Source organism: Plecotus auritus (genome assembly GCF_963455305.1).
Source record: "Plecotus auritus genome assembly, chromosome: 3".
Classification (NCBI taxonomy): Eukaryota; Metazoa; Chordata; class Mammalia; order Chiroptera; family Vespertilionidae; genus Plecotus; species Plecotus auritus.
In genome coordinates this window covers 174,519,746-174,540,853 of record NC_137772.1, presented here as the reverse complement: position 1 = coordinate 174,540,853, position 21,108 = coordinate 174,519,746, and the positions used below count along the sequence as shown (strand labels likewise).

The 21,108-nt window shown below is 49.2% G+C and overlaps 1 protein-coding gene across 1 annotated transcript; it reads left to right on the top strand.

The window, feature by feature from the left end:
• Positions 1-8,145: 8,145 nt before the first annotated feature.
• LOC308243829 (keratin, type II cuticular Hb5-like) lies at positions 8,146-20,559 on the top strand (the record flags this gene model as incomplete). Its single annotated transcript, XM_080659627.1, has 9 exons — positions 8,146-8,568; positions 11,381-11,589; positions 13,014-13,074; positions 14,289-14,384; positions 15,032-15,196; positions 15,381-15,506; positions 18,276-18,496; positions 19,660-19,691; positions 20,408-20,559. The coding sequence occupies 9 exons, from the start codon at positions 8,146-8,148 to the stop codon at positions 20,557-20,559; spliced, it is 1,485 nt and encodes a 494-aa protein (XP_080515753.1).
• Between the last annotated feature and the right edge of the window lie 549 nt (positions 20,560-21,108).

The following is a 21,108-nucleotide window of genomic DNA, read 5'->3' as shown; positions in this document are numbered from 1 at the left end:
ACCCATGAGGATGTGGAGAAGTGGAGAAGGGAGAAGGGCTCCTGGAAGCATCAGTTGGATTCCACGCTCCCATGCAGGGAATGGGTGCAGTGACCTGGGGGGAGCCTGCTCCCCAAATCCTTTCCTGGAGAGGGCTCAGCTGTGGTAGGGGCCCTGGCCCTCTGACCTGGCCTCAGGTGGAGCAGCTGGTCTGTCCCAAGGAGGGGCCTTGTCCCAAAAAACCTCTTGTTCTAGGCTCTTTGCCTTCCCTCTTGCTCTAAGAATATCCCTTTCTTCAGTGTCAATATGAGCCTCTCCTAATCTGTTCCTTTCTAGAGCGCAGTCAGGGAGGAGGATCGGGGTAGAGGTTTGGGAGGGAGCATGGCCTCTGTACTCGGAGGAATTCCTAGGAAGACAGAAGCCATGGACACCAGCTGGGACATGGGAGACACTGAGTCAGAGTTCAGAAGGAAACCAGGGCCATTCTTCAGAGTTCTGGGCATCATTGCTGGTGGGATAGGTTTAGGAGTGGGAGTGTGGAATACCCTGACAGGGCGTAATCAGGGAAGGCTTCTTGGAGGTGGCTTTAAGGAGGACTAGGGTGGGATGGGGATAGAATTGGGAGGAGACAAGAAAGGAGTCCAGTTCTGATTTGGAGACTAGACTGTGTAATTAGTCATTCCTCATTCATTCAGTAAATTCTTATTGAGTTCCAACTATGCAGGAGACACTTGCTGGGTTCCTGGAATCCAGCAGAGACCTGAGGTGTTTGGCGGTAGGAAAGGGTGGCATAAACATGGGGTGCAAGGCTGAGTTGGGGTATGATGTGGGGTGTGAGAGTCCTTGAGTTCCCAGCAGGGAAGTTGAGCAATCAATACTGACTGGTATGGACACACTCATCAGGAAGGGTGAAAGGTGCTGTGATGGGGTGGGGGAGGTCACCAGGTATCACTTCTTCCCCTCACAGAACCCATTGGGTGAGAGGAGGTGGGGGGTTCATGTGGCTGTCCCTCAGCCAAACTCCCTTCTTCTGTTTGGGCTTAGACTGTGATGGGTGGATAGTGGCACCAAGCCAGGAGGTTCCCTGAACCCAAATATCTAAGCCCATAAACCCTTCCAAGACACGTGTCTTGACCGCCTTTGAACCTAAGGATGACTCTTCCAATGGGCCTGTTTCCTGACCAGCCGTGACCAAACGCTGACCCAGTCTGGCCTAAAAATAGCCCTTCATGCATCCACTCAGCGCCTCACCAGGGCCTCCCTCGTCCCTCTCAGGGCGAGTGGCCTGTTATACCCCAGAGTGAGGGAGGACCCCTGTGTTCTGGGAGGATGGGTGATGGTGCCATAGAAATCTGTCAGGGAGCTGGGCAACTTCTGCATGCATTCTAAAGGAAGGGCACTCCCAGTCTTCCTCTTGGGCCCTGTGGATAGATTTGCACAGACTCTTGTTTCTGGGGTGGGAACTCTGTGGGTGTGGGGTGTGGGCTTTGGGCTAGGGGCTTCTGGTGTGAGAGACATACAAGGAGGCAAGGCCTGGGGGACAGGCGTGGCTAATTCCAGCTGAAGGTGGGTGGGATTTTCGGAGCACTTCTGTGGGAAGTGTGGCTGGTGGGTACTTTCATGTTAAGCCTTTTTCTGGGTCAAATGTCTGCCAGACATTCAAGAAAGAACCAAGTCTTTCTCTCCACTTGGCTCAATCCACATTGGAACCAGTGAGCACCTGGAAGGTTCTCGATCCATGCCCAAGGATTTATTTCTTGGTAAAATGCTGGGGGATGCAAGGCGGTGAATTCTTCATAAAAATGTCTCTATCACTGCATTGGCAATTGTGCCTCATCCTCTGACCCCACTCACTTCTCAACCCAGTGAGCTGGATTATGGAGTGGTACCCTTCACTGAGGGTCTCTGTGTAGACACATCCACCTCCTTGGTTTCCGGGGGAACGGTGAGTTTGCCCAGGTCCCTGTTCTGATTGGGGATGATGGAAACATGGACAATGGAGATAAAAAGCTGGGTTTTGAGCCCAGCTCTGCCACTTACTAGCTTTGGGACCTGGGACAGCTTACGTTTCTTTAGTTTTGTTACCTGTGAAATATGAATGGCAACCCGATACCTGCTGGGTGTTGGAAGTGGTAATCGAATGCCTGGTGGTAGGAGGCGCCCCCTCCAACCCTCTCACTACTAACAAGGTGACTGGTCTTGGTTACATGCAGCCAGCAGGGCCTTGCAAAGGGATAGTGTGCATGGGCTGTGAGGTGCCATCCCTGCGTGAGCACAAGCAGCCCAGAAGCTTTTACAAGGCAATCATGGCCACCTCAGAAAGCCTTAATTGAAGCACCTATTTGTAAATGGCCCAGAACAAAGAGAATGAGAGACCTGGTGAGCACCTTGAAAACCGACTTAGACAGGAAGCTGACAAAGGCACAGCAGCAGCCCGCCAGGCTTTTCCTTCCACCTGAGCAACTGGCTGCGATGAGTTCCCTTTCTTACCATAGACTGTAAAGGCTCTGGCCGAGCCCCAGGCTGGTTCAGTTGCCAAGGCCTATGCCTTGTGTCAGCCTTCACCCAGCCCGCCTGAGTCGGCCTTTAGTCGGCCAACGACTGCTCACCCTGCAGTTCTGGTCCTCAGAGGCCTGCCTTCTTCCCTGGAATTGTGAGCACCACCTGACCTATTCATAACTGTGTTCTTCTGATGGCCTCCTGTCTGTGTGCCTGCCTGGCTTCTGACCCACTGATGCTCCGACTTTTGTCTTTTCTTCTTGCCTTACTAGCCATAGGCCTTTTAACTTTTTGTCCCTTCCTAATGGATTTATGACAAACAACTCTGTGATGAATGTTCATCAATATGTGTCCATGTACATCTCCATTAACTTCTTAAAAAAAACCCTAATAACTCCTGGAGGTAGAATCGCTGGCTGCAGAAGTGAAATGTCTGTGGGGAAGCCATGCAATGAAGTGACCCAGACATCCGCTTCTGAAAGAAGTCCAGCCCCACATCAGAGAGCAGTTCTCCCGCAAGGACAAGACAAGTCATCGTGGCATTATCTATAGCAGAAGGAAGATGGAGGCAACCTAGATGACCCGAGATTGGACAGAGATAAAAGATGATAAATGCATATTATGGAAGCTAAACACAACAAAATCCATCTACGTACGGACAACATAGTGTTGGATTAAACAAATGTCAAAACCATACCATTTATCTAATTAAAACATACACAAACGGAAAGCACTGCTACTTCCTGCCCAGGAATGAGCACATATTTGGGATGACATCACATGTGCTACAGTGGGTGCCTTTGGTGAGGAGAGTGAGAGGAGAGATGGGAAATGAAGGGATCAGATGAATGAAACAGAGAAGGGCTTCTGTGGGCTGATGAGGATACTGTGCTAAGGACTGGAGATTAATGGGCTCAGCTTTCTGCTTAGCAGACCCCAAAGCAAAACCAAACATAAAATAAAGAAAGTGGGAAGGACTAGGAGATGACCTAAGGGGGCTTTGTTGGGGCCAGCCTGAGGACTGGCTGAGGAGCCTCAGTCATCTTCTGTTGAGCATTTGGTGCCTGGGTAGATGTGTTTTGGAAGTAGATTTTTAGGGAGGCAAAACTGTCAAGTCATGGGATGGAGCAGAGGAGGGAAGCCTAGTACACAGATATATTAGGTTAACATGTGGTGGCTGCGGGCCCCCAAGGGAGGATGCACCCTGGGGCTGCTGAGCATTTGAAAGGAAGCTGCTGGGAGAATGAAAAATCCAGGCTGGGAAGAGATAGGGAAGCCACACCTTGTGTTGATCAACCTGGGAAGGCTTCCTGGAGGAAGAGGGCTTTCCCCCATGATGGCATTAGGTGCCTTCTGCAGCCAGGCTAGAGTGCCCTCTGGTGGGAACAGTGTGGGAGTCCAGGAGAGTCTTTTCTAAGGCACCTCTGCAGCAGAGCAGTGACTCACACAGCCCCAGGGACTTCTCTGAGCTACAGAACTTAGGGTTTTGGTCTGTAAAATGGGTTGCACGTCATGTGGCTGTGCTGCAACTGGAGGAGCTCCTGGAATAAGACAGGAAAGAGGTAATTATCAGTGTTTTGGGGCCAAGTTTTCTTCCTGTCTGTCTCCTGAAGTTCCTCCTTCTCTGGCAATCTTCTGAGCTGCTGGAGTTGGGGAACTCTGAAGGGCACTGTCTCCCACGGCACCCTCCAGACCGCTAGCTGCCTCCTGTCTCATGGGCCAGGTTGACAGTGCTGGAAGTGTTCCTTAAGTAGACCCCAAAGCTGAGTCCCTATAACTTCATCTCACTGGCTGTCCTCCATGTCTTTGGGCACCTATCCCCAGCTGCCTCACTTAGCACCTGTGGGTACACATCCCCTCTCTCTGTCCCCCTCCCTTCCACCCAAGACAGACACCAAACCTCCTCCTTCAGGACTCCTCACAGGGCTGGGCCTCAGGGCCTCCCCGCTGGGTGTGTCTTGGCCAGCAGTGACCCTCCAGAAGCAGTGAGAAGGCTCAGGCCGGTCATTCTCCCTCCTGTGTGGCCTGAGCAGCAGAGGGCAAGGGTGGCACTGCTCTGGACACTGCATGGCTGAGTGCTGCCTAAGAGAGCAGGAGCTCCTTGAGAGAGAAAAATGAGCTAGCCCTGCTGAGCACTTCCCAGACTGCACAACTGTTGGTTTTTAAAGCTGCTAAGTTTTGGGTGGTTTATTACACAGCCAAGTTAATGGATTCCATAATTTGCAACCACTCTTGATTATTAGAATCATTTTATTCCAGAATTTAAGAAGTCCTAGCCTCATTGCAAAATTTCAGTTTTGAGCTCTGCTCAAACCTCTTCTCTCTCCCCATCCTTAAGCCACCTCCCCATGGCCGGCTAGCCTGTTTCTGGTTCTAATGCTCAGCTCAGTGGGGTGGGGTCTTTCATCACAAACTCCCACCTCCTTCTTTTTTGAGATTTTTCAACCCCTGTTGCATCAGGGGAGGTGTTGTCAATCAGGCTCTGCCTAAGTGGCAGCTGGTGGGGGCAGCAGGCCCTGTGTCTACCTCTAAAGTTGGGTGGTGGCACCACAAGTCTGATGTCCCAGGGTTTATTCCCATAGTCTCCCAGCACTGGTGCTGCCTTGCAACGTTTGGCCATATCTTGTGCGCCGTGGTCCCCGCCACCCCCCCCCCCCCCCCCCGCCGCCCGCCCCCCACCACCTCCCCATGCTGCTGGACACTTGCCAGACTGGGACCCTTCCAGCTCAGCTTTCCTCCAAGACCATCTTTGGGGCCTGTGACCAGGAGGAAAGGTGGCCAGGTCCAACGTGTAACTCTCTTAGAACTTGGGGAGACTAGCTGCCAACCTGAGAATCATCATCTTGACTCCTTTCCTCCCCCACCCCCACATCTAGTAAATTGACAGGCCCTTCTCATACCTCTTGGCTGATTCCATTTCTTCTCCATTTCTCCAACACTGTCTTAGCTCAGGCCCATGTCATTTCACATTTCATTTCATGCGATAGCTTGCTAACTGGATTTTCTGCCTTTTATTATGTTCCCACAATCTGTTCTTCATCCCACTAGTTAGTTGATTTGGTCATACATCCAGTCACTTTCCTTCCACCCATCCATCCTTCCATTCATCCATCCATCCATCCATCCATCCATCCATCCATCCATCCATCCCAACCCACCTGCCTCTGTATGTAACCATCAGAGGAAAATCCTGTCCTGCTGATGGGACAAAGGCCATACTCCAAAGGCCATACACAGTGCTCCTGTCTTGGCCCTGCCTATGCTTCCAACCTCACTTGTCCTCACTTTTCAGGAAGTACCCTGTGCTCCTGCCATGCTCCGCTCGCTGCTCCGACCCCGAGAGGGGCACTCTTGTTCATGCCTCCACACCTTTATGCACTCTATCCCCTGGGTTTGGGAACTCAAGACTGGGCTCAGGGCCTGTTTCCTTTCAACAGAGTCGGGTATGTGTCTATCATCACACTGCAGATCAGCGATTTCAACGCTTTTCATCTCATGGCACACATAAATGAATTACTACAAGTCTGTGGCACACCAAAAAGTACATATTTTTTTCCCCAATCTGACAAAAATAGGAATAATTTTGATTGGTTTACAAAAAAGGTCACAATAGTGATTACCTACCCTTTTTGCTCCAAAGTGACTTAAAAAAAAAATCAGATGCCTATACTTGTATATAAGGATTTCTGGTACCAAGAATTAACCAATCAGACACAACCTCTTTATGTGATGTGACTAAGAAGATGCAACTCTATTACATGACCTTTATATTTATGGTTCAAGACAGGGCATTCACACCAGACAGCTATTGTTGTGTTGGCTGTTGTCATTTTTTTAATTTGACAATTTAAGGGAAAAGATGTCCCTACCCCTGACTAATTAGTCAGGTATTGCATGTTTTAAAATTCTTGGGACACACCGGTTGAAAATCGCTGCTGTAGATGTTTGATTTCTCCATCTTGACCAGTAGGCTGTGAGCCACTTAAAGACAGAGAACGAGGTAGGAGAATGGGTATTCAGTGGCCACCATGCTTCCCTAAGCCACAGAGCACCAGCTTGTGTGGCCACAATACCCTTGCCAGATACATTCAGGTGCTTGGGAAAGGTTTGCTGCCAAAAAGGCATGCTGGGCAGGGCGGCCTCGGCAGGGTCCGAACAGGGTTCACTGGCAGCTGTGATATCTGTTGACAGGGCCTCCCATGCTCCAGCCCCGGTGGTTTTCTAGCTGAGGAGTCTGGCTAGGAACTGCCAACTTCCCTCCGGAAGCAGAGCACATCAGGAAATTCAAGCTGAGATCCTCCCTCTCCCCTCCCCCCACCCCGCCAAGCCCGTTTCCTGTAGAGGGGCATTCTGGAAGATTCTTTCTTGTTCTTGTCTTGGTGCACAGAGGTTCTCTGCAATGAGTGCTTCACTCAAGGGCCTGGGGAGCTGGGCCTCTGGCATAACTGTAGCTTTCACAAAGCAGGTGCTCTCCCCATTGAGCTGCATTTCCACCCGCTCTTCCTGTGTGTGACAAGGAGGCACCTGTAAGATGAAGGTGGGAGGCCGGGGGTGAGCAGCCCCAGTGGAGGGCCTGGGCTTTGCAAGGGATCTCAAGAGCTGGGTGATTTCTCTGGTTGGCACCCCTGCCTCGGGCCTCTCTCCCCATCCTCTAGGACCTGCCTAGGTCTCCCTCCTTCCTGACCCTCCACTGCCATGAGTGGCCTCAGAAACCAAGAGCACGCCCTCTGCCTGGTCAGTCACCTTTCCCTCTTGCCATGGATCTTTCCTGCTCCTGTCTGGTCTCCCCCTGAGACCCAGCTTCCTCAAGGGCAAACTCTGTCCACCCAGCTTGATTTTCATCAGCATCTAAATTAGTGCCTTGTTCTTGTTCTGCTGGGACTTTAGCACTTGCCGTGAATGAAGGCACCTCCTCCAGGCTGCTCCTGCACCTGGCCAATATTTGTAGACTAGATGGAGAATCTCTCCAGCTATTGGCCACTCCCTCTTGCGTCTAGTCTATTCAATTCAAGCAATGCTTCCTGAGGACCTGATATGTGCTGGTTGCCATGTTGGATGTAAGCACAGATAAGACTTGATTTCTGAATTGAAGGGGCAGTACCAATGGCAATGACTCTACTATAAGATGGAATGCGGTTCAGAGCAATAACAGGAAAAGGCTTGAAGAGGCTCACTCTGTATGTGCTCACCCTGGGAGGATGGGCCAGGCGTCCTTGCAGCCTTAGAAGGGGGGTGGGATCTGCGTGGAAATACAGATGGTGGGACCTTGGTGGGACATGGGACCCTTCAAGTTTCAGGAATGTGCTGGCCCAGGCCTCCACTTGCCTGTGTGGGATAATGACCTGAGGCCTACTCACAGGGCTGGAGGGGAATTAGGGCTGAAAAGATATGTCTAGGCCTGTGGGGTGGAACAGGCCAGGGATAGGCTTATTGGGGTTCAGGGTCTCCTGAATTAAAGGTGGCAAGTTTCAGCTTTCCTTCTCAACTTGCCCCTGAGGGTGATTCCCATGCTCATAAATGGAATTAATAACTTTCTCCTGCCTTTCATGCTGTCGGGAGGCCTGTCATCTGCCCTATAAAAGGCAGGAGCACTAACAGGTCTCTGGGATGAGATCTGGTGTCCTTCAGTCCCTCCACTTCCCCTGGCACTGCCCACAGAGCAGAGGCATGGCGAGCCGGTCCTACCGCATCAGCTCTGGCTATGGGGTTAGGAATTTTAGCTCCTGCTCTGCTGTCATGCCCAAGCCGGGGGCTCACAGCTGTGCCAGTGCCATGGCCTATCGAGGGGGCAGTCCTGGGGGCCCTGGCTACAGGCGCCTTGGGGGCTTTGGCAGCCGGAGTCTGTGTGCAGTGGGGTCCCCACGGATCGCAGTGAGTTGTGCGCGCCCCCTGCGCAGTGGGGGAAACTTCGGCTACAGAGCAGGGGGCCTTTGTGGGCCCAGCCCGCCCTGCATCACCACCGTAACAGTCAACGAGAGCCTCCTCACGCCCCTCAACCTGGAGATCGACCCCAACGCGCAGTGCGTGAAGCATGAGGAGAAGGAGCAGATCAAGTGTCTCAACAACAAGTTCGCTGCCTTCATCGACAAGGTGGGTCTGTGGGTTGTCCCCTGGGCAATGGCTTAGGAATGGGCAAGGGACTTGGAACCCAATGACTGGCTGGGCTCAAATTCTCCGGGTCCCAGCCTGCTACTGATAAGCACGTAGCCTCAAGAACGTGGCTGAATCAGGATCTCAGTTTTCAAATGTTGTCTTGAGAGTCAAAATTGCAACAATGGATGCGAAACCACTGGCCAGAACAGGAAGGTGTATTGCTGCTACTTACCCTGCTCAGCAAGAGTGAATGTGTGTCTGGGGCCCCATCCTCTGGATCTCGGCCATCACACAGTGAGGGGTGGATGGGGTGGGCACCTCTGCTTAGGCTAGTGTCTGACCCATCCCCAGGAGGGAGAAGGGGCCAGGACAGAAAGGGTCCAGAAGCTCCTTTCCTGTAGGGACATCTTGGGAAGGCTGGGAGTTCCTAGGACTTCTGCCCTAGTTGCTCTTCCCGACCCAACACTTCCATCGATGAAAGACAGTGAGTTGAGAAACTTCAGGGTGGTCCAGGAGGGGCTGTTGAATTCCACTTTTCCGATGTTGCAATTTCAGAGCTCTCCTTGTGGCTGGATACACAGCTTTGGTTTCCTTTGACCCAGTGACACCCCCTCTGGGATCCTGAAATCTGATCTTTGGGGGAGAACAGCCCCTGGAGTCCCAGGGAGGAAAGGCTCATCTTCCAGGGCGGAGTGGTGTGCACACCCTACACTAGAAGGTGCACACTAGCTGCTGTGGGTGGGAGCTTTGCTCTCAGACAAACACCATCAGAAATGGACGTATCTGCAAGGGAAGGTGCTGTGCATCCATTCTTAGCACGCTCCTGGCTGTCCAAACCACTCTTCCCTCCCATCAGCACACAGAAGCTGACCCTGAGACCATGCAGGTTGTTCACTGCATAGGGACATCCACCAAGATGGGGGAGGGGGAGGTTGAAATCCAGCCCTTGCTCTGTTCACCAGGCTGTGTGCCCTGGGAGGGGCTGCATCTGCCTGGAGGGGCACCTTTTCCTAATTTGCTCAAAAGCACAGTGAGGACCCTGAACACGCAGACTTGAAAGGGATCTTTGCATGTGGCCTTTTGGGCGTCACACCAGGTATACTGCTCTCTGTTGGGAAGGGTCAATCCCTCCCCTGGGGTTGTTGACAGCCACTTACCTCCTTCCAGCGTTCTTCCTCCAGGATGAATTCCTGGTGTGCAAAGTTCATCACTGTGGTGGGTTTAAGCCTGTAGAGCAGGCAGGCCAGAGAGCTGCCCTCATGACCTGGGCCTATGTGGAGACCCAAGGCAGATGCCTTTTGGATAGTCAGGGTTTGGGTTCCTTTTCCCACAAGAATGGGCCATTGAGAGTTGCTTCACACCAACTTGTTCTCCCAGAAGTTTAGGACTTGTGAGGAGAACCTAGTTTAGGGCTGGCAGCTGCATGGTGCCTGGTGAATGAAGCCAAGCTGAGAGACGTGCCACCTACAGGGGCAGCTGCTGCCTCTCACTCCAAACACAGGCCCAGCATTGCCCAAGCATCCGGTTCGCCAACGTCAGGGAAATCCAGATACTTGCCTGAAGTCACTCAATTATTAAATGTTGGCAGCTAATCAGATTTTTGTAAAACAGCGTGCAGCCAAATAACACATGCCTGTGGGCCAGATAGGGCCTGAGGGCTGCCCGTGTAAACTGCTGATGTGTTCTCATTGCCTCAGTTTACCTTGAGGCTCAGAGAGAATGAGGCACGGTGGCTCGGTTGGCGGCCAGGTTAGGCAGCGAGAGATCTCCTAACTTCTGGTCCAGGGTTCCCCTCCTGGCTCCTGCACTTGGGGAAGGGGTGGGGGAGGTAAGGGATCAACCAAAGGACTTGTATGCATGCATATTAGCATAACCAGTGGACACAGAGACTAGGCGGGTAAGGGCATGTGCTGGGGAGTGGGGGTGGCTGGGAGAGGTCAATGGGGGAAAAAGGAGACATATGTAATACTATATGTAATACTTTAAACAATAAAGTATTAAAAAAATAAAAATCACTGCCATAAAAATGCCCACAAACTTAGCATCTTAATACAACATCTCATGAGGCTGAAACCAAGCCGTCAGGAGGGCTGCATTTCTTTCTGGAGGCCCTTTTCCAGGGACATCCAGGTTTCTGGCAGAACTGAGTTCCGTGTGGTGATCAGACTGAGGTCCCTGTTCCCTTGCTGGCTGATTGACAGGCAGGTGTTCTCAGTCTCTAGGCCAGGGCTGCACGTATTCCTAGACTCATAGCCCTTTCTCCATCTTTAAAGCTGGTGATAGTGGTCGCGTGCTTCTCACTTCTCCTGTTTGAACTCTCTCTTCTGCCTCCTTCTTCTGGGCACCTCTCTCATTCTTCTGCCTTCCTCTTCCACTTTGAAAGGCAACTACTGTGGGAGCCACCTGGATAATTTAGGATAATCTCCTGATCTTCGGTCCGTAACCTTAATTGCATCTGCAGGACCCCTCTCACCATGTAATGCAACATATTTACAGGTTCTAGGATTAGGGCGTGGCCATCTTTGAGGAGCCATTTTTAACCTACTCATGTGGTTTGTGGTATCTTTTCAGGATCAGAATAAACAAATCACAAATAAATTGTGAGCTCTTTCTGGGAGGTGGGGGAGGGGAAGTTATTTGGGGAACAATGGTGAACTGTACTTTCAGGCTTTGTAAATGATTTGGTCTTTGGGGGAAGGTCACAGCTGCTACAGGTCAGGGGCTATCCCAAAGGGCAGAGAGAGTTCTGGGGACCAGAAACCTCCTGAGACTTCCCGCTGAGTCTCTTTTCTTAAATCCTTGGCGTCAGGTGCGCTTCCTGGAGCAGCAGAACAAGCTGCTGGAGACCAAGTGGCAGTTCTACCAGAACCGCAAGTGCTGCGAGAGCAACCTGGAGCCGCTGTTCAGTGGCTACATGGAGACGCTGAGGCGGGAGGCTGAGTGTGTGCAGGCCGACAGCGGGAGGCTGGCCTCCGAGCTCAACCACGTGCAGGAGGTGCTGGAGGGCTACAAGAAGAGGTAAGCATGACAGGGCCAGGGGTGGTTATAGGAGTGGGGTAGGTCCTGGCTGGGTCAATACAACTATCCTGGAGGCAGACATGGTTGAAGTTCAGGGTCCTTTCAGGCTACCAATCAGATGGTTTGCATTATCAGTCTGCTCCGTCTTGTCTGGACTTCCAGCTCCTGCAGCTTATCTTGGGGACCTAGCAACAATCTGGAGAGAAGAGGTGCTCCCAGCCAGAAGGGATGGGGCATACTCCCAGGGCACAGACTGACCTAGAGATGGAGAGAGAGCAAATGAAACAGGAGGACCATGGTTAGTAGGGCTGGAAAGCAGAACATGGGAGCAGCAGTCGGCACCAGGATGGGTGGAAAGGAAAGATCCTGGAAGAGAATTCTTGAAAATGATCAGGCTGATGCCATTAAAGATATCTGATGAAACTGGATACTTCTTTTATTTAGGCTGCAGATAAATCATTAGGCTTTTATTATGCAAGGCTCTACAATTCAAAGGTTCAGGTACATCTTTTATTTTAACCTGACTTGTTTAGTTTGGCCATTATCTAGTTTTACTCGCTGGATCACTTAACTTGCCCCACTTCATCTGGTAGACACGAACACACTGAAAGGTGATTTTGACATAATCAGCTCTGGTAATTCTAATTGGAATTCTGGCCTTGGAAGGTCAGGTTTTACCAACAGATGGACCCAGCAATGGGTCTTCACTTCCCTTGGGGGGATGCAAATGCAGACACAATTCTGTTTGCAGGTGCCAAAGTCTGTCTCCTACTCTAGGAGTGTGTGGGCCAGTAATCACAGAGCTCAGAGTTTATAGCAGCCTTAATTGCCTATAATTACAAAGTTGTGAAAATCGTGCTCTGGGAACTCTCGTCTCCCTTGTTGGCTGGGGCAGGGCTGCTCCAGGGATAAGTCCTCATGGGCAAGAAAGAACCAGAGGCTGGTGGAGGAGGACTGTGGAAATGCCCCTAGCAGTCTGGGCAGAGCAGGTTGCTTCCAGTATTTCAATCCTGGGATGTTGGGGGAGGGGGGAAAGAACGTCATGGGAATGGCTTCTATGGAGCTTTATGCTTTGTATAATTTTAGGGTTGTAGGGCTCCTTGGAGCAACTGTCATTCATTTATCCCACAAACTTACTGAGTGCCTTACTGCCTACCAGGCAATTGAACCCAAGTTGCAGGCAGAGTAAATGGCTTGCCTGAGGTTTTGCAGGGACCTCACTTCCAAGCTTGGGCCAGAAACCAGGGACTTGGACTCCATGTTCCGTGTCCTTTGGTGGGTTTTTTGTGGTTGGGAAATAGAAGTTTAGAGAGGCTAGCATCTTCTCCCAAGGCACACAGAAAGTCAAGGGCAGAAGCAGGGAGTCTTGAAAACCTAGGGTTCACTAGCCGGCCACAGCCCTCAGCTGTGCTCTCTCTCCTCAGGTATGAAGAAGAGGTGGTCCTCAGGGCCACGGCTGAGAATGAGTTTGTGGTGCTGAAGAAGGTGAGAGACTATTTCCATACAGCAAGCAGCTAACTCTTGGATGGTGAATCTATGAGACTGGGCATCTTGCCAAGGTCATGTCAATCCCATTGGGGTGGTGGGGCACTCAAGTCCCCTGGCCAATGGAGGCTGGTCTGGCTTTGGAAGTCTCTTGGCCCCCATGCAGGAACCCAGACTGTATTGACCAGGCTTCTTAAAAAGAAAACCTCATCATACTGCTGTCTGACTTTTTGGAAACTCCCTGATTAGCTGAAATGGTCACTTTTAAATCCATTTTACTCTCATGTAGACATTGCCTCCCAATGGGTTCTCAGCTTGCTAGTGATTTTGTGAGCTGTGGCAATGGCAGATGATGACATAACAGAAGAAAAACTGCTAATGATTTCCCTTTGACTTTAAGTTGGTGAGTTAAAGTGTACACTTATGTAGTTTCACAAATAACGTGCTCACCAGCCACCTTATCTGTGAGTAATCACAGAATATAGAGAAGGCTGGTAAAAATCTGCCATGGAGGTGTGACCTTGGTCTCAGGCAGGAAGGTCAGCTACTTGGGGATTGGGTGTTGCCTGACCTAGGTGCCAAGGATGACCCACTGGGGAGATGCACCCATGGCTCTGTGGCTACCTCAGGGTCATGCTCCAGGGCCAGTTTGGCTCAGTGGCAGTAGCCTGTGGTTTTGGGTTAGGATCTTAGGCCCATGGTCGGCAAACTGCGGCTCATGAGCCACATGTGGCTCTTTGGCCCCTTGAGTGTGGCTCTGCCACAAAATACCACGGCCTGGGCGAGTCTATTTTGAAGAAGTGGCGTTAGAAGAAGTTTAAGTTTAAAAAATTGGGCTCTCAAAAGAAATTTCAATCGTTGTACTGTTGATATTTGGCTCTGTTGACTAATGAGTTTGCCGACCACTGTCTTAGGCTATTTGCTTAATCAAAACCACCTATTCTGGAGGAAATGAAAAGTCTGTAGGGGTCAGACTTCTCTTCACTTCCTATCCCTTATGGTGTCACTGATGTTTATGTGAAGGGAGGTAATGGCAGTAGCAGATAACAAAGGCCCTGTTCCCACTGGTGGGGCCCTGAAAGTGACTTGTAATTGCAGGCTGGATGAGCAGGGGCAGGGAGTGGGCCAGGAGGTGGTGTCAGGGCCCACTGTAGAGTGCAGTGTCCAAGGGCACGGAATGACTCATGCCCACTCTCTCCTGTCTTCTCCACCAGGACATAGACAGCGCCTATCTGCGCAAGGCAGACCTGGAGGCCAATGTGGAGGCGCTGAAGGAGGAGATGCACTTCCTGCAGGCTCTCTATGAGGAGGTGAGTCTCCCCATCTCCAGAAGAGCAATTGAGAGAAGAGACAGGAGGGTTTACCTGGGGTGTGGCCTGTCCTGGTTCCTTGGTTCTAGGGAAAGTTGTCCATTCCTTACTCATCTAGGATCTCAACATCCTTTCCTTTTGTGACTGAGGCCTCCTTTCAAAATGACAATGGATGATGGCCTTCCTTTAAAATGCTTAAAAAGACTATATAATTCATTGCCTGCCCACACAGCACAATATGAAGTAGAGATTTGATAATAGAGCTCTATAGATATAATAATTATTATTATAGAAACTTAAGACTCTAAATCTGGCCATTATCTGGTTGGCTGGATTTATACATAAAGCTACCACTGATCTGGAGAGCTTAGGCTTCAGACATAGTAATTCAGTTTATTCCTGACCTTAGAAATCTGCCTCTGTTGATCCCAGCATTGATGAAATTCCACCTTACTCATTGCCTTGAGGCTATGGACCAGACTCCAGTCTTTTCCTCTTAAAACTATACTTAAAATTTTTCTGACTTGTCAGAAGTTTTCTAATTTATTTCTAAAATTTCTAAGTTGGGACTGTGCTTTTGATTACCTGCAGAGACAGGAATGGGAAGGGGATTTGGAGCTGAGGGCCCTGTCTATTGTCTCCTACAGGAAATCTATGTCCTTCAGTCACAAATCTCTGACACTTCAGTGGTGGTCAAGATGAACAACAGTCGGGAACTCAACATGGACTCAGTTGTGGCCGAGATCAAGGCTCAGTATGACGACGTGGCCAGCCGCAGCCGGGCCGAGGCTGAGTCCTGGTACCAAAGCAAGGTAAACTGGAGGACTGGACTGCCCTGCAAACCATGACCCTGGAGCTTCTCTGGGAAATGCACCCAGACACTCAGAGGGGCTGTAGCTGCGGTTCCAGGTTCAGAGCTTGGGAAGGAAGTGGGGCTGTTGCAGAAGACTAGGCTAGCTATTGGTAGTTTCCGTGTGTTTGTCTCCTGACCCGCAGTGTGAGGAGATGAAGGCCACAGTTACCCAGCAGGGAGAGAATCTCCGCAGAACCAAGGATGAGCTCAACGACCTGAACCGCATGATCCAGAGGCTGACAGCAGAGGTGGAGAATGCCAAGCAGCAGGTGGGGGACACTGAGAACTCAGCACACCTGCCATTTCTGATCTGCTTTCTGCTTTCCTTCTACCTTGAGGGGCTCCTGCTATCTTTGGAGAGGTTTTTATTTTAACCACCTGCAACTGAAGGACTCACAGTGCACAAAACATTGTAGGAAGAGGATTGTTCTATTTTTTAAAAAAATATATTTTTATTGATTTCAGAGAGTAAGGGAGAGGGAGAGAGATAAAAACATCAATGATGAGAGAGAATCATTAATCGGCTGCCTCCTGCACGCCTCCCACTGGGGACTGAGCCCTCAATCCCTGCTAATTGGAATTTAAGTGTTCACTTCTCTGATTAACTAGTGACATTGAATGTCTCCTCATACACTTACTAATCATTTGTATTTCTCCTGCTAAGAATTGCCTATTCATATCCTCTACCCATTTTTCTATTGAAACTTCTGTCTTCTTGGTGATTTGCATTATTCTTTTGCCCATTTTCCTTAGATTGTAACCCTTAATCAGTTACACATGCTGCAATTAATCTTCTCTCAATCTGTCACTTGTCTGTTTGCTTTGCTCTGGTATCCTTTACTGAAAAAAAATCTTTAACTTGGATGTGGCCAAATCCATCACCTCTTACCTTAATGGGTTATAGTATAACCATTATACTTACGAAAGTTTGAGGTCATAGATGTATTCTCTTACATTTTGTCCTCTACTAGTTGTATAGTTTTACCCCTCACATTTAGGCCTTTAATCGATCTGGACTTTATTTTTTGTATATACAGGAAGTAGGGTTTTAATTAAAATCATCTACATGCACTGTAGCAAGAAACTATATCATGTAATCTATTCTTTGCCCACGGGCTTGTGCTACCACCTCTATCATAACTGCTGAGTTCCTGCATATACCTGGCTCAGTTCCAGTCCTCACCCTTCTGTAGGCTGTTCTCATCCTCTGTTTAAGATGTAGCGCAAGTAATATGTTACTCTTAATAGCTGAGGTAATAAAATATGGGAATGGTTTACTTTTCAGAAGTGAAATTAGAGAAGATGACTTGCATTCTGATGTGCTTTTAAAAATATTCATTTTATTGTGGTACGAACACAGCATGAGATCGACCCTTTTTACCAAATGTGTAAGTGTACAACATACTGTTGTTGACTAAGGTAAGATGTTGTACAGTGGATCTCCAGAGCTTATTCATCCTGCTTAACTGAAATTTTATGTCCGAGCATTAGTGACTCCTTATTCCCCCACTCCTCCTCAGCCCCTGGCAACCACCATTCACTCTTTGATTCTGAATTTGACTATTTTAGATACTTCATATACAAGTAAGTGGAACCAGGCAGCGTTTGTCTTTCTGTGTATGGCTTGTTACACTTAGTACAATGTCCTCAAGTTTCATCCATCTTGCTGCATATTCCAGGATTTCCTTTTTTTTTTTTTTTTAATATACTTTATTGATTTTTTACAGAGAGGAAGGAAGAGTGATAGATAGTCAGAAACATCGATGAGAGAGAAACATCGATCAGCTGCCTCTTGCACACCTCCTACTGGGGATGTGCCCGCAACCAAGTTACATGCCCTTGACCGGAATCGAACCTGGGACCTTTCAGTCCGCAGGCTGACGCTCTTCCACTGAGCCAAACCGGTTTTGGCCAGGATTTCCTTTTTTATAAAGGCTGAATGGTATCCATTTTATGTACGTACCTTATTTTCTTTATCCATTCATCTCCCCATGGACATGTGGGTTGTCTTCACGTCTTGGCTATTGTGAATAGTGCTGTGATGAACACGGGAGTGCTAATATCTCTTTGAGATCCAGATTTTAATTCTTTTGGGTAGATACCCAGGAGTGAAATTGCTGGATCATATGGTAGTTCTATTTTTAGTTTCTTGAGGAGCCTCCATACTATTTTCATAGCAGCTGCACCATTTTGCATTCCCACTAACGGTGCGCAAGGGGTTGCAATTTCTCCACATCCTCACTAACACTTGCCTTGTTTTTTTAATAATAGCTATCCTGACAGGTGTGAGGTGATCCTCATTATAGTTTTGATTTGCACTTCTGTGATGATAAGTGTTTTTTTTTTCTTTTTTATATACCTGATGACCATTTGTGTTTTCTTTGGAGAAATGTCTATTTGGGTCCTTAACCCATTTTTACAACCGGGTTATTAGGTTGATTTTTTTTTTTTTTTTTTTTGAGTGATGAGTTGTAGGAGTTCCTGCTGCTTTCTTAGGTGGGGCCCAGGGAGAAGCTGCAGTTAGTGTGCTGGGCATTGTAAATGGGAACTTCTTTCAGCATGCTGATCTTAAAGAAGGAGACCCGCAAAAACCTGGGGTTGGCACTAACTAATTGGGTAGCTTAGGGCAAGTCACAGCCTCTCTGAGTCTCATAATGAGTTTCTGCATAATGGAATAGCAAGGCCTACTCTGACAAGCTGACAGAGTAAACTAAAGGTCAAATACAATAACAACTGTGAAAGTGCCTTGTAAACTAATGACAGTAAATAAATATAAGATAATATCACTAATTATCAGTCCTATTTCAGTGCTAACATTTCCTCCCTCTAATGGCTCTTCATGGATTTGCGTTTTACACTAAAGAGGTACAAAAATAAAGGAAAAAAGCTTTAAATGGCTATTATTTCCCTTCCTGGTTAATTAAAAATTTGTCCATTTTGAATGGAGGTGAAATAGAATGACCAAGGTGTGGGAGACCCACCAGGGTCCCCACAGCCTGCATCCTTTTCAAACTCCTTCCCTCCTCTTCTTCCCGCAGCGTCGCAAGCTGGAGGCCGCTGTGGCCCAGGCGGAGCAGCAGGGCGAGGCGGCCGTCAGTGATGCCCGCTGCAAGCTGGCCGAGCTGGAGGCCGCCCTGCAGAAGGCCAAGCAGGACATGGCCTGCCTGCTCAAGGAGTACCAGGAGGTGATGAACTCCAAGCTGGGCCTGGACATGGAGATTGCCACTTATCGCAAACTGCTGGAGGGCGAGGAGAGCCGGTGAGGACGGGCTCGGGGTCACTTCACATCTCAGGCTGGAGAGTGTCTCACTGGACTACAATCCTCCAGGCCGCTCAAACAGGGAAATACTCTAGAGATCATGGGGTCCAGACACTTCCCCATTTTTAAGATAGAGAAACTGAGGCCCAAAGAGGGGAAAGGGCTGGTCCAAGACCATAGCTACTTAGTGGTTAAGCTAAAATGGTACCAGGCTGTGCTGACTTTGAACCAAGAATTGGGGGCAGGTGAAGTCTGCATGGGAGGGAGCAATGTGTCTTTACACCTGGGATGGTGCATGGGCCTCTAGCCTTGAGGTCACATCATTACTGCCTCCTAGCTGGGTCCACTGGAGGGGGGTACAGGCTGCACTGGGGAGTAGAGTATTCAAGGTTAAGATCACAGGCTGTGAGCCAGATCTCCTGGGTTCAAACCCCAGCTCTAACACTTACTAGCTATGAACCCCCATGCCTCATCTGTAAAACAGGTAATCATAAAACCCACCACTTAAGGCTGTTGCATGGATTAAGTGAGTTAATGGAACATAGTGAGCACAAGTAGAGCTGGTTATTAGAATGAGAGTATCTCTATCAGGGTAGCCAGGCAGGGCTGCACCCACACAGAGGCTCCTTATTAACATGGTTAGTGTTAGAAATCTAACATGAGTGGCACCCAAGGCAGCTGGCCACGCTGCTGGATTTGCACCATGCTTGACCCCAGCAGGTAAACTTTTCTGTCCATTTCCTCAGGACTTTGGGTGAAGCCACTAGAGCTATCTCCTCCTTTGCACCATTAATACAACCCATTCACCAGCATTCTGTGAAGCACTTGGCATTTGCAGAGTGACACTTTCATTATGATAATAATCATTAATGTATTAGGTGTTAATAACTCAATCATGTTATGAATAATGTGATGTCCCCAACACACAAGATTTTAAAAGGTGGTTTAGTGTATTCTACTTTGCATATTGAGGCCACTGGCCTTTTAGTAGACCTGTCCTTTAGGGATCCCAGGGAGCAGTGCCAACACTGGTACTGTCTGCAGTGGGTGGGCAGCATGCCCCCAGCCCCTCATCTCCTCTCCCCTGTTTCAGGATGGATAATAGGTCAGCTGCAAGGGCAGGGAGCTTAGTTCTAATGCCCACTCTCTCCTCTCCCCTGCAGGCTGTGTGAAGGCATGAGCTCAGTCAATATCTGTAAGTTGGGGTTGTGTGTGGGCATGGTTTTTTGGGGTGTCAATAGTCTTAATATTAGGTTGCATCTAAATAGTGACCGAACCTCTGTCTGTGGGGCACAGGGAAAAGTGGTAGTAGCTGAGGTCTCTGGGATCTGGACAAATTGATGGTCCAAAATATTTGAACCCTACATGGGTCCATCTGGAACATCCATGGAGCCTAGGCTAATGAATGTGGCAAGTCCTTCCCCCCTCCCTGTTGGTTCTACAAAATAGCCTAAGTCTTTCAATTAAGCACAGAATACTCTTCAAGTGGTACAATGTTTTAATAAGAAGAAACACTAGATGTCTATTCCAAATTCTGATCATTTGGAGCACCTGCAGGCAATTCCCAAATCTTTCTGTTTAATAATCCAGTGTGTACACAGAACCCAGTCTAGGTGTCTATCTGTTCTCCTCATCTTCCCAACAACCATATTTCTAGATGATTCTTCCACTGGAATCCATCAGATTTTGCTCAAAAGTTGAATAAACAGATCTCAACATTAGTCTGGTTCAAGTAGTTAGGTGTCCAATTTGCTAACCAAGTTCCTTCAAGAAGCAAATGGCAGTGGGTTTAAAAGATTCATGTTGTTGGTCTCTTGGAGTGTGAAAAGAGTTAATTGTTGGTTCCAAAAAAATTTTGGGTCACACCATGTCTGGGATAAGAGAATTCTAACCCGGTGTCTCCATTCACAGGTGTGAGCCGTTCCCAGGGAGGTGTGGTCTGCGGAGACCTCAGTTCCAACCTCCCTCAAGGCCTGGGGGGCATGGCCCTCAGCAGCAGCGCCCTCTGCCCCAGCTCTGTAGCAGGGGCATGTTCCAGCGCCAGATCTGTGCGGTTTGCATAGTCAGGGGTGGGGGCTAGGACTCTGGATGGACTAGGTCTGATAGGGGCAAGGATGGGGAGTAGGAGGGGGAAATCTTTTTTCTCTCTGGCCCAAATGTCAGTTTGGTAATATCCCCTTACTGGGAACCCAGACTAACTCTCCAGTTTCCTTCCTATCAGAGTTGAGATTTACTTTGAGTGCAAATCCTGGGTTTGGCATTATTGCCACTTCCATTGATTCCTTCCTCCTGGTGGTCCAGGAAAGGGACCTATAGGCTTTTTTGATATAAACTGCTTAGTCACTTTCCCCCCAAAACTAACTTTAGGTTAGCAGACATTTCCCAAGTACTGTCCATGTGCCAGGCCCTCTGGGAAGGGAGCCAGGTAGAGGGTTGGCAGTGTGTGGGCAGCCTCTGGGCTTTGCCCTTGATAAGGGACTGTGCATGTCTTCTCAGTGTTGAAGGGCCCATGAGGGGAGAGCAACTGAGGCTCCGGGAGGCCCTCACTTGATCTGAGAGATTGTATGTTCCTAGAGCGTCCTCCAGCTATTCATATGTCAGGATGGAAAGAC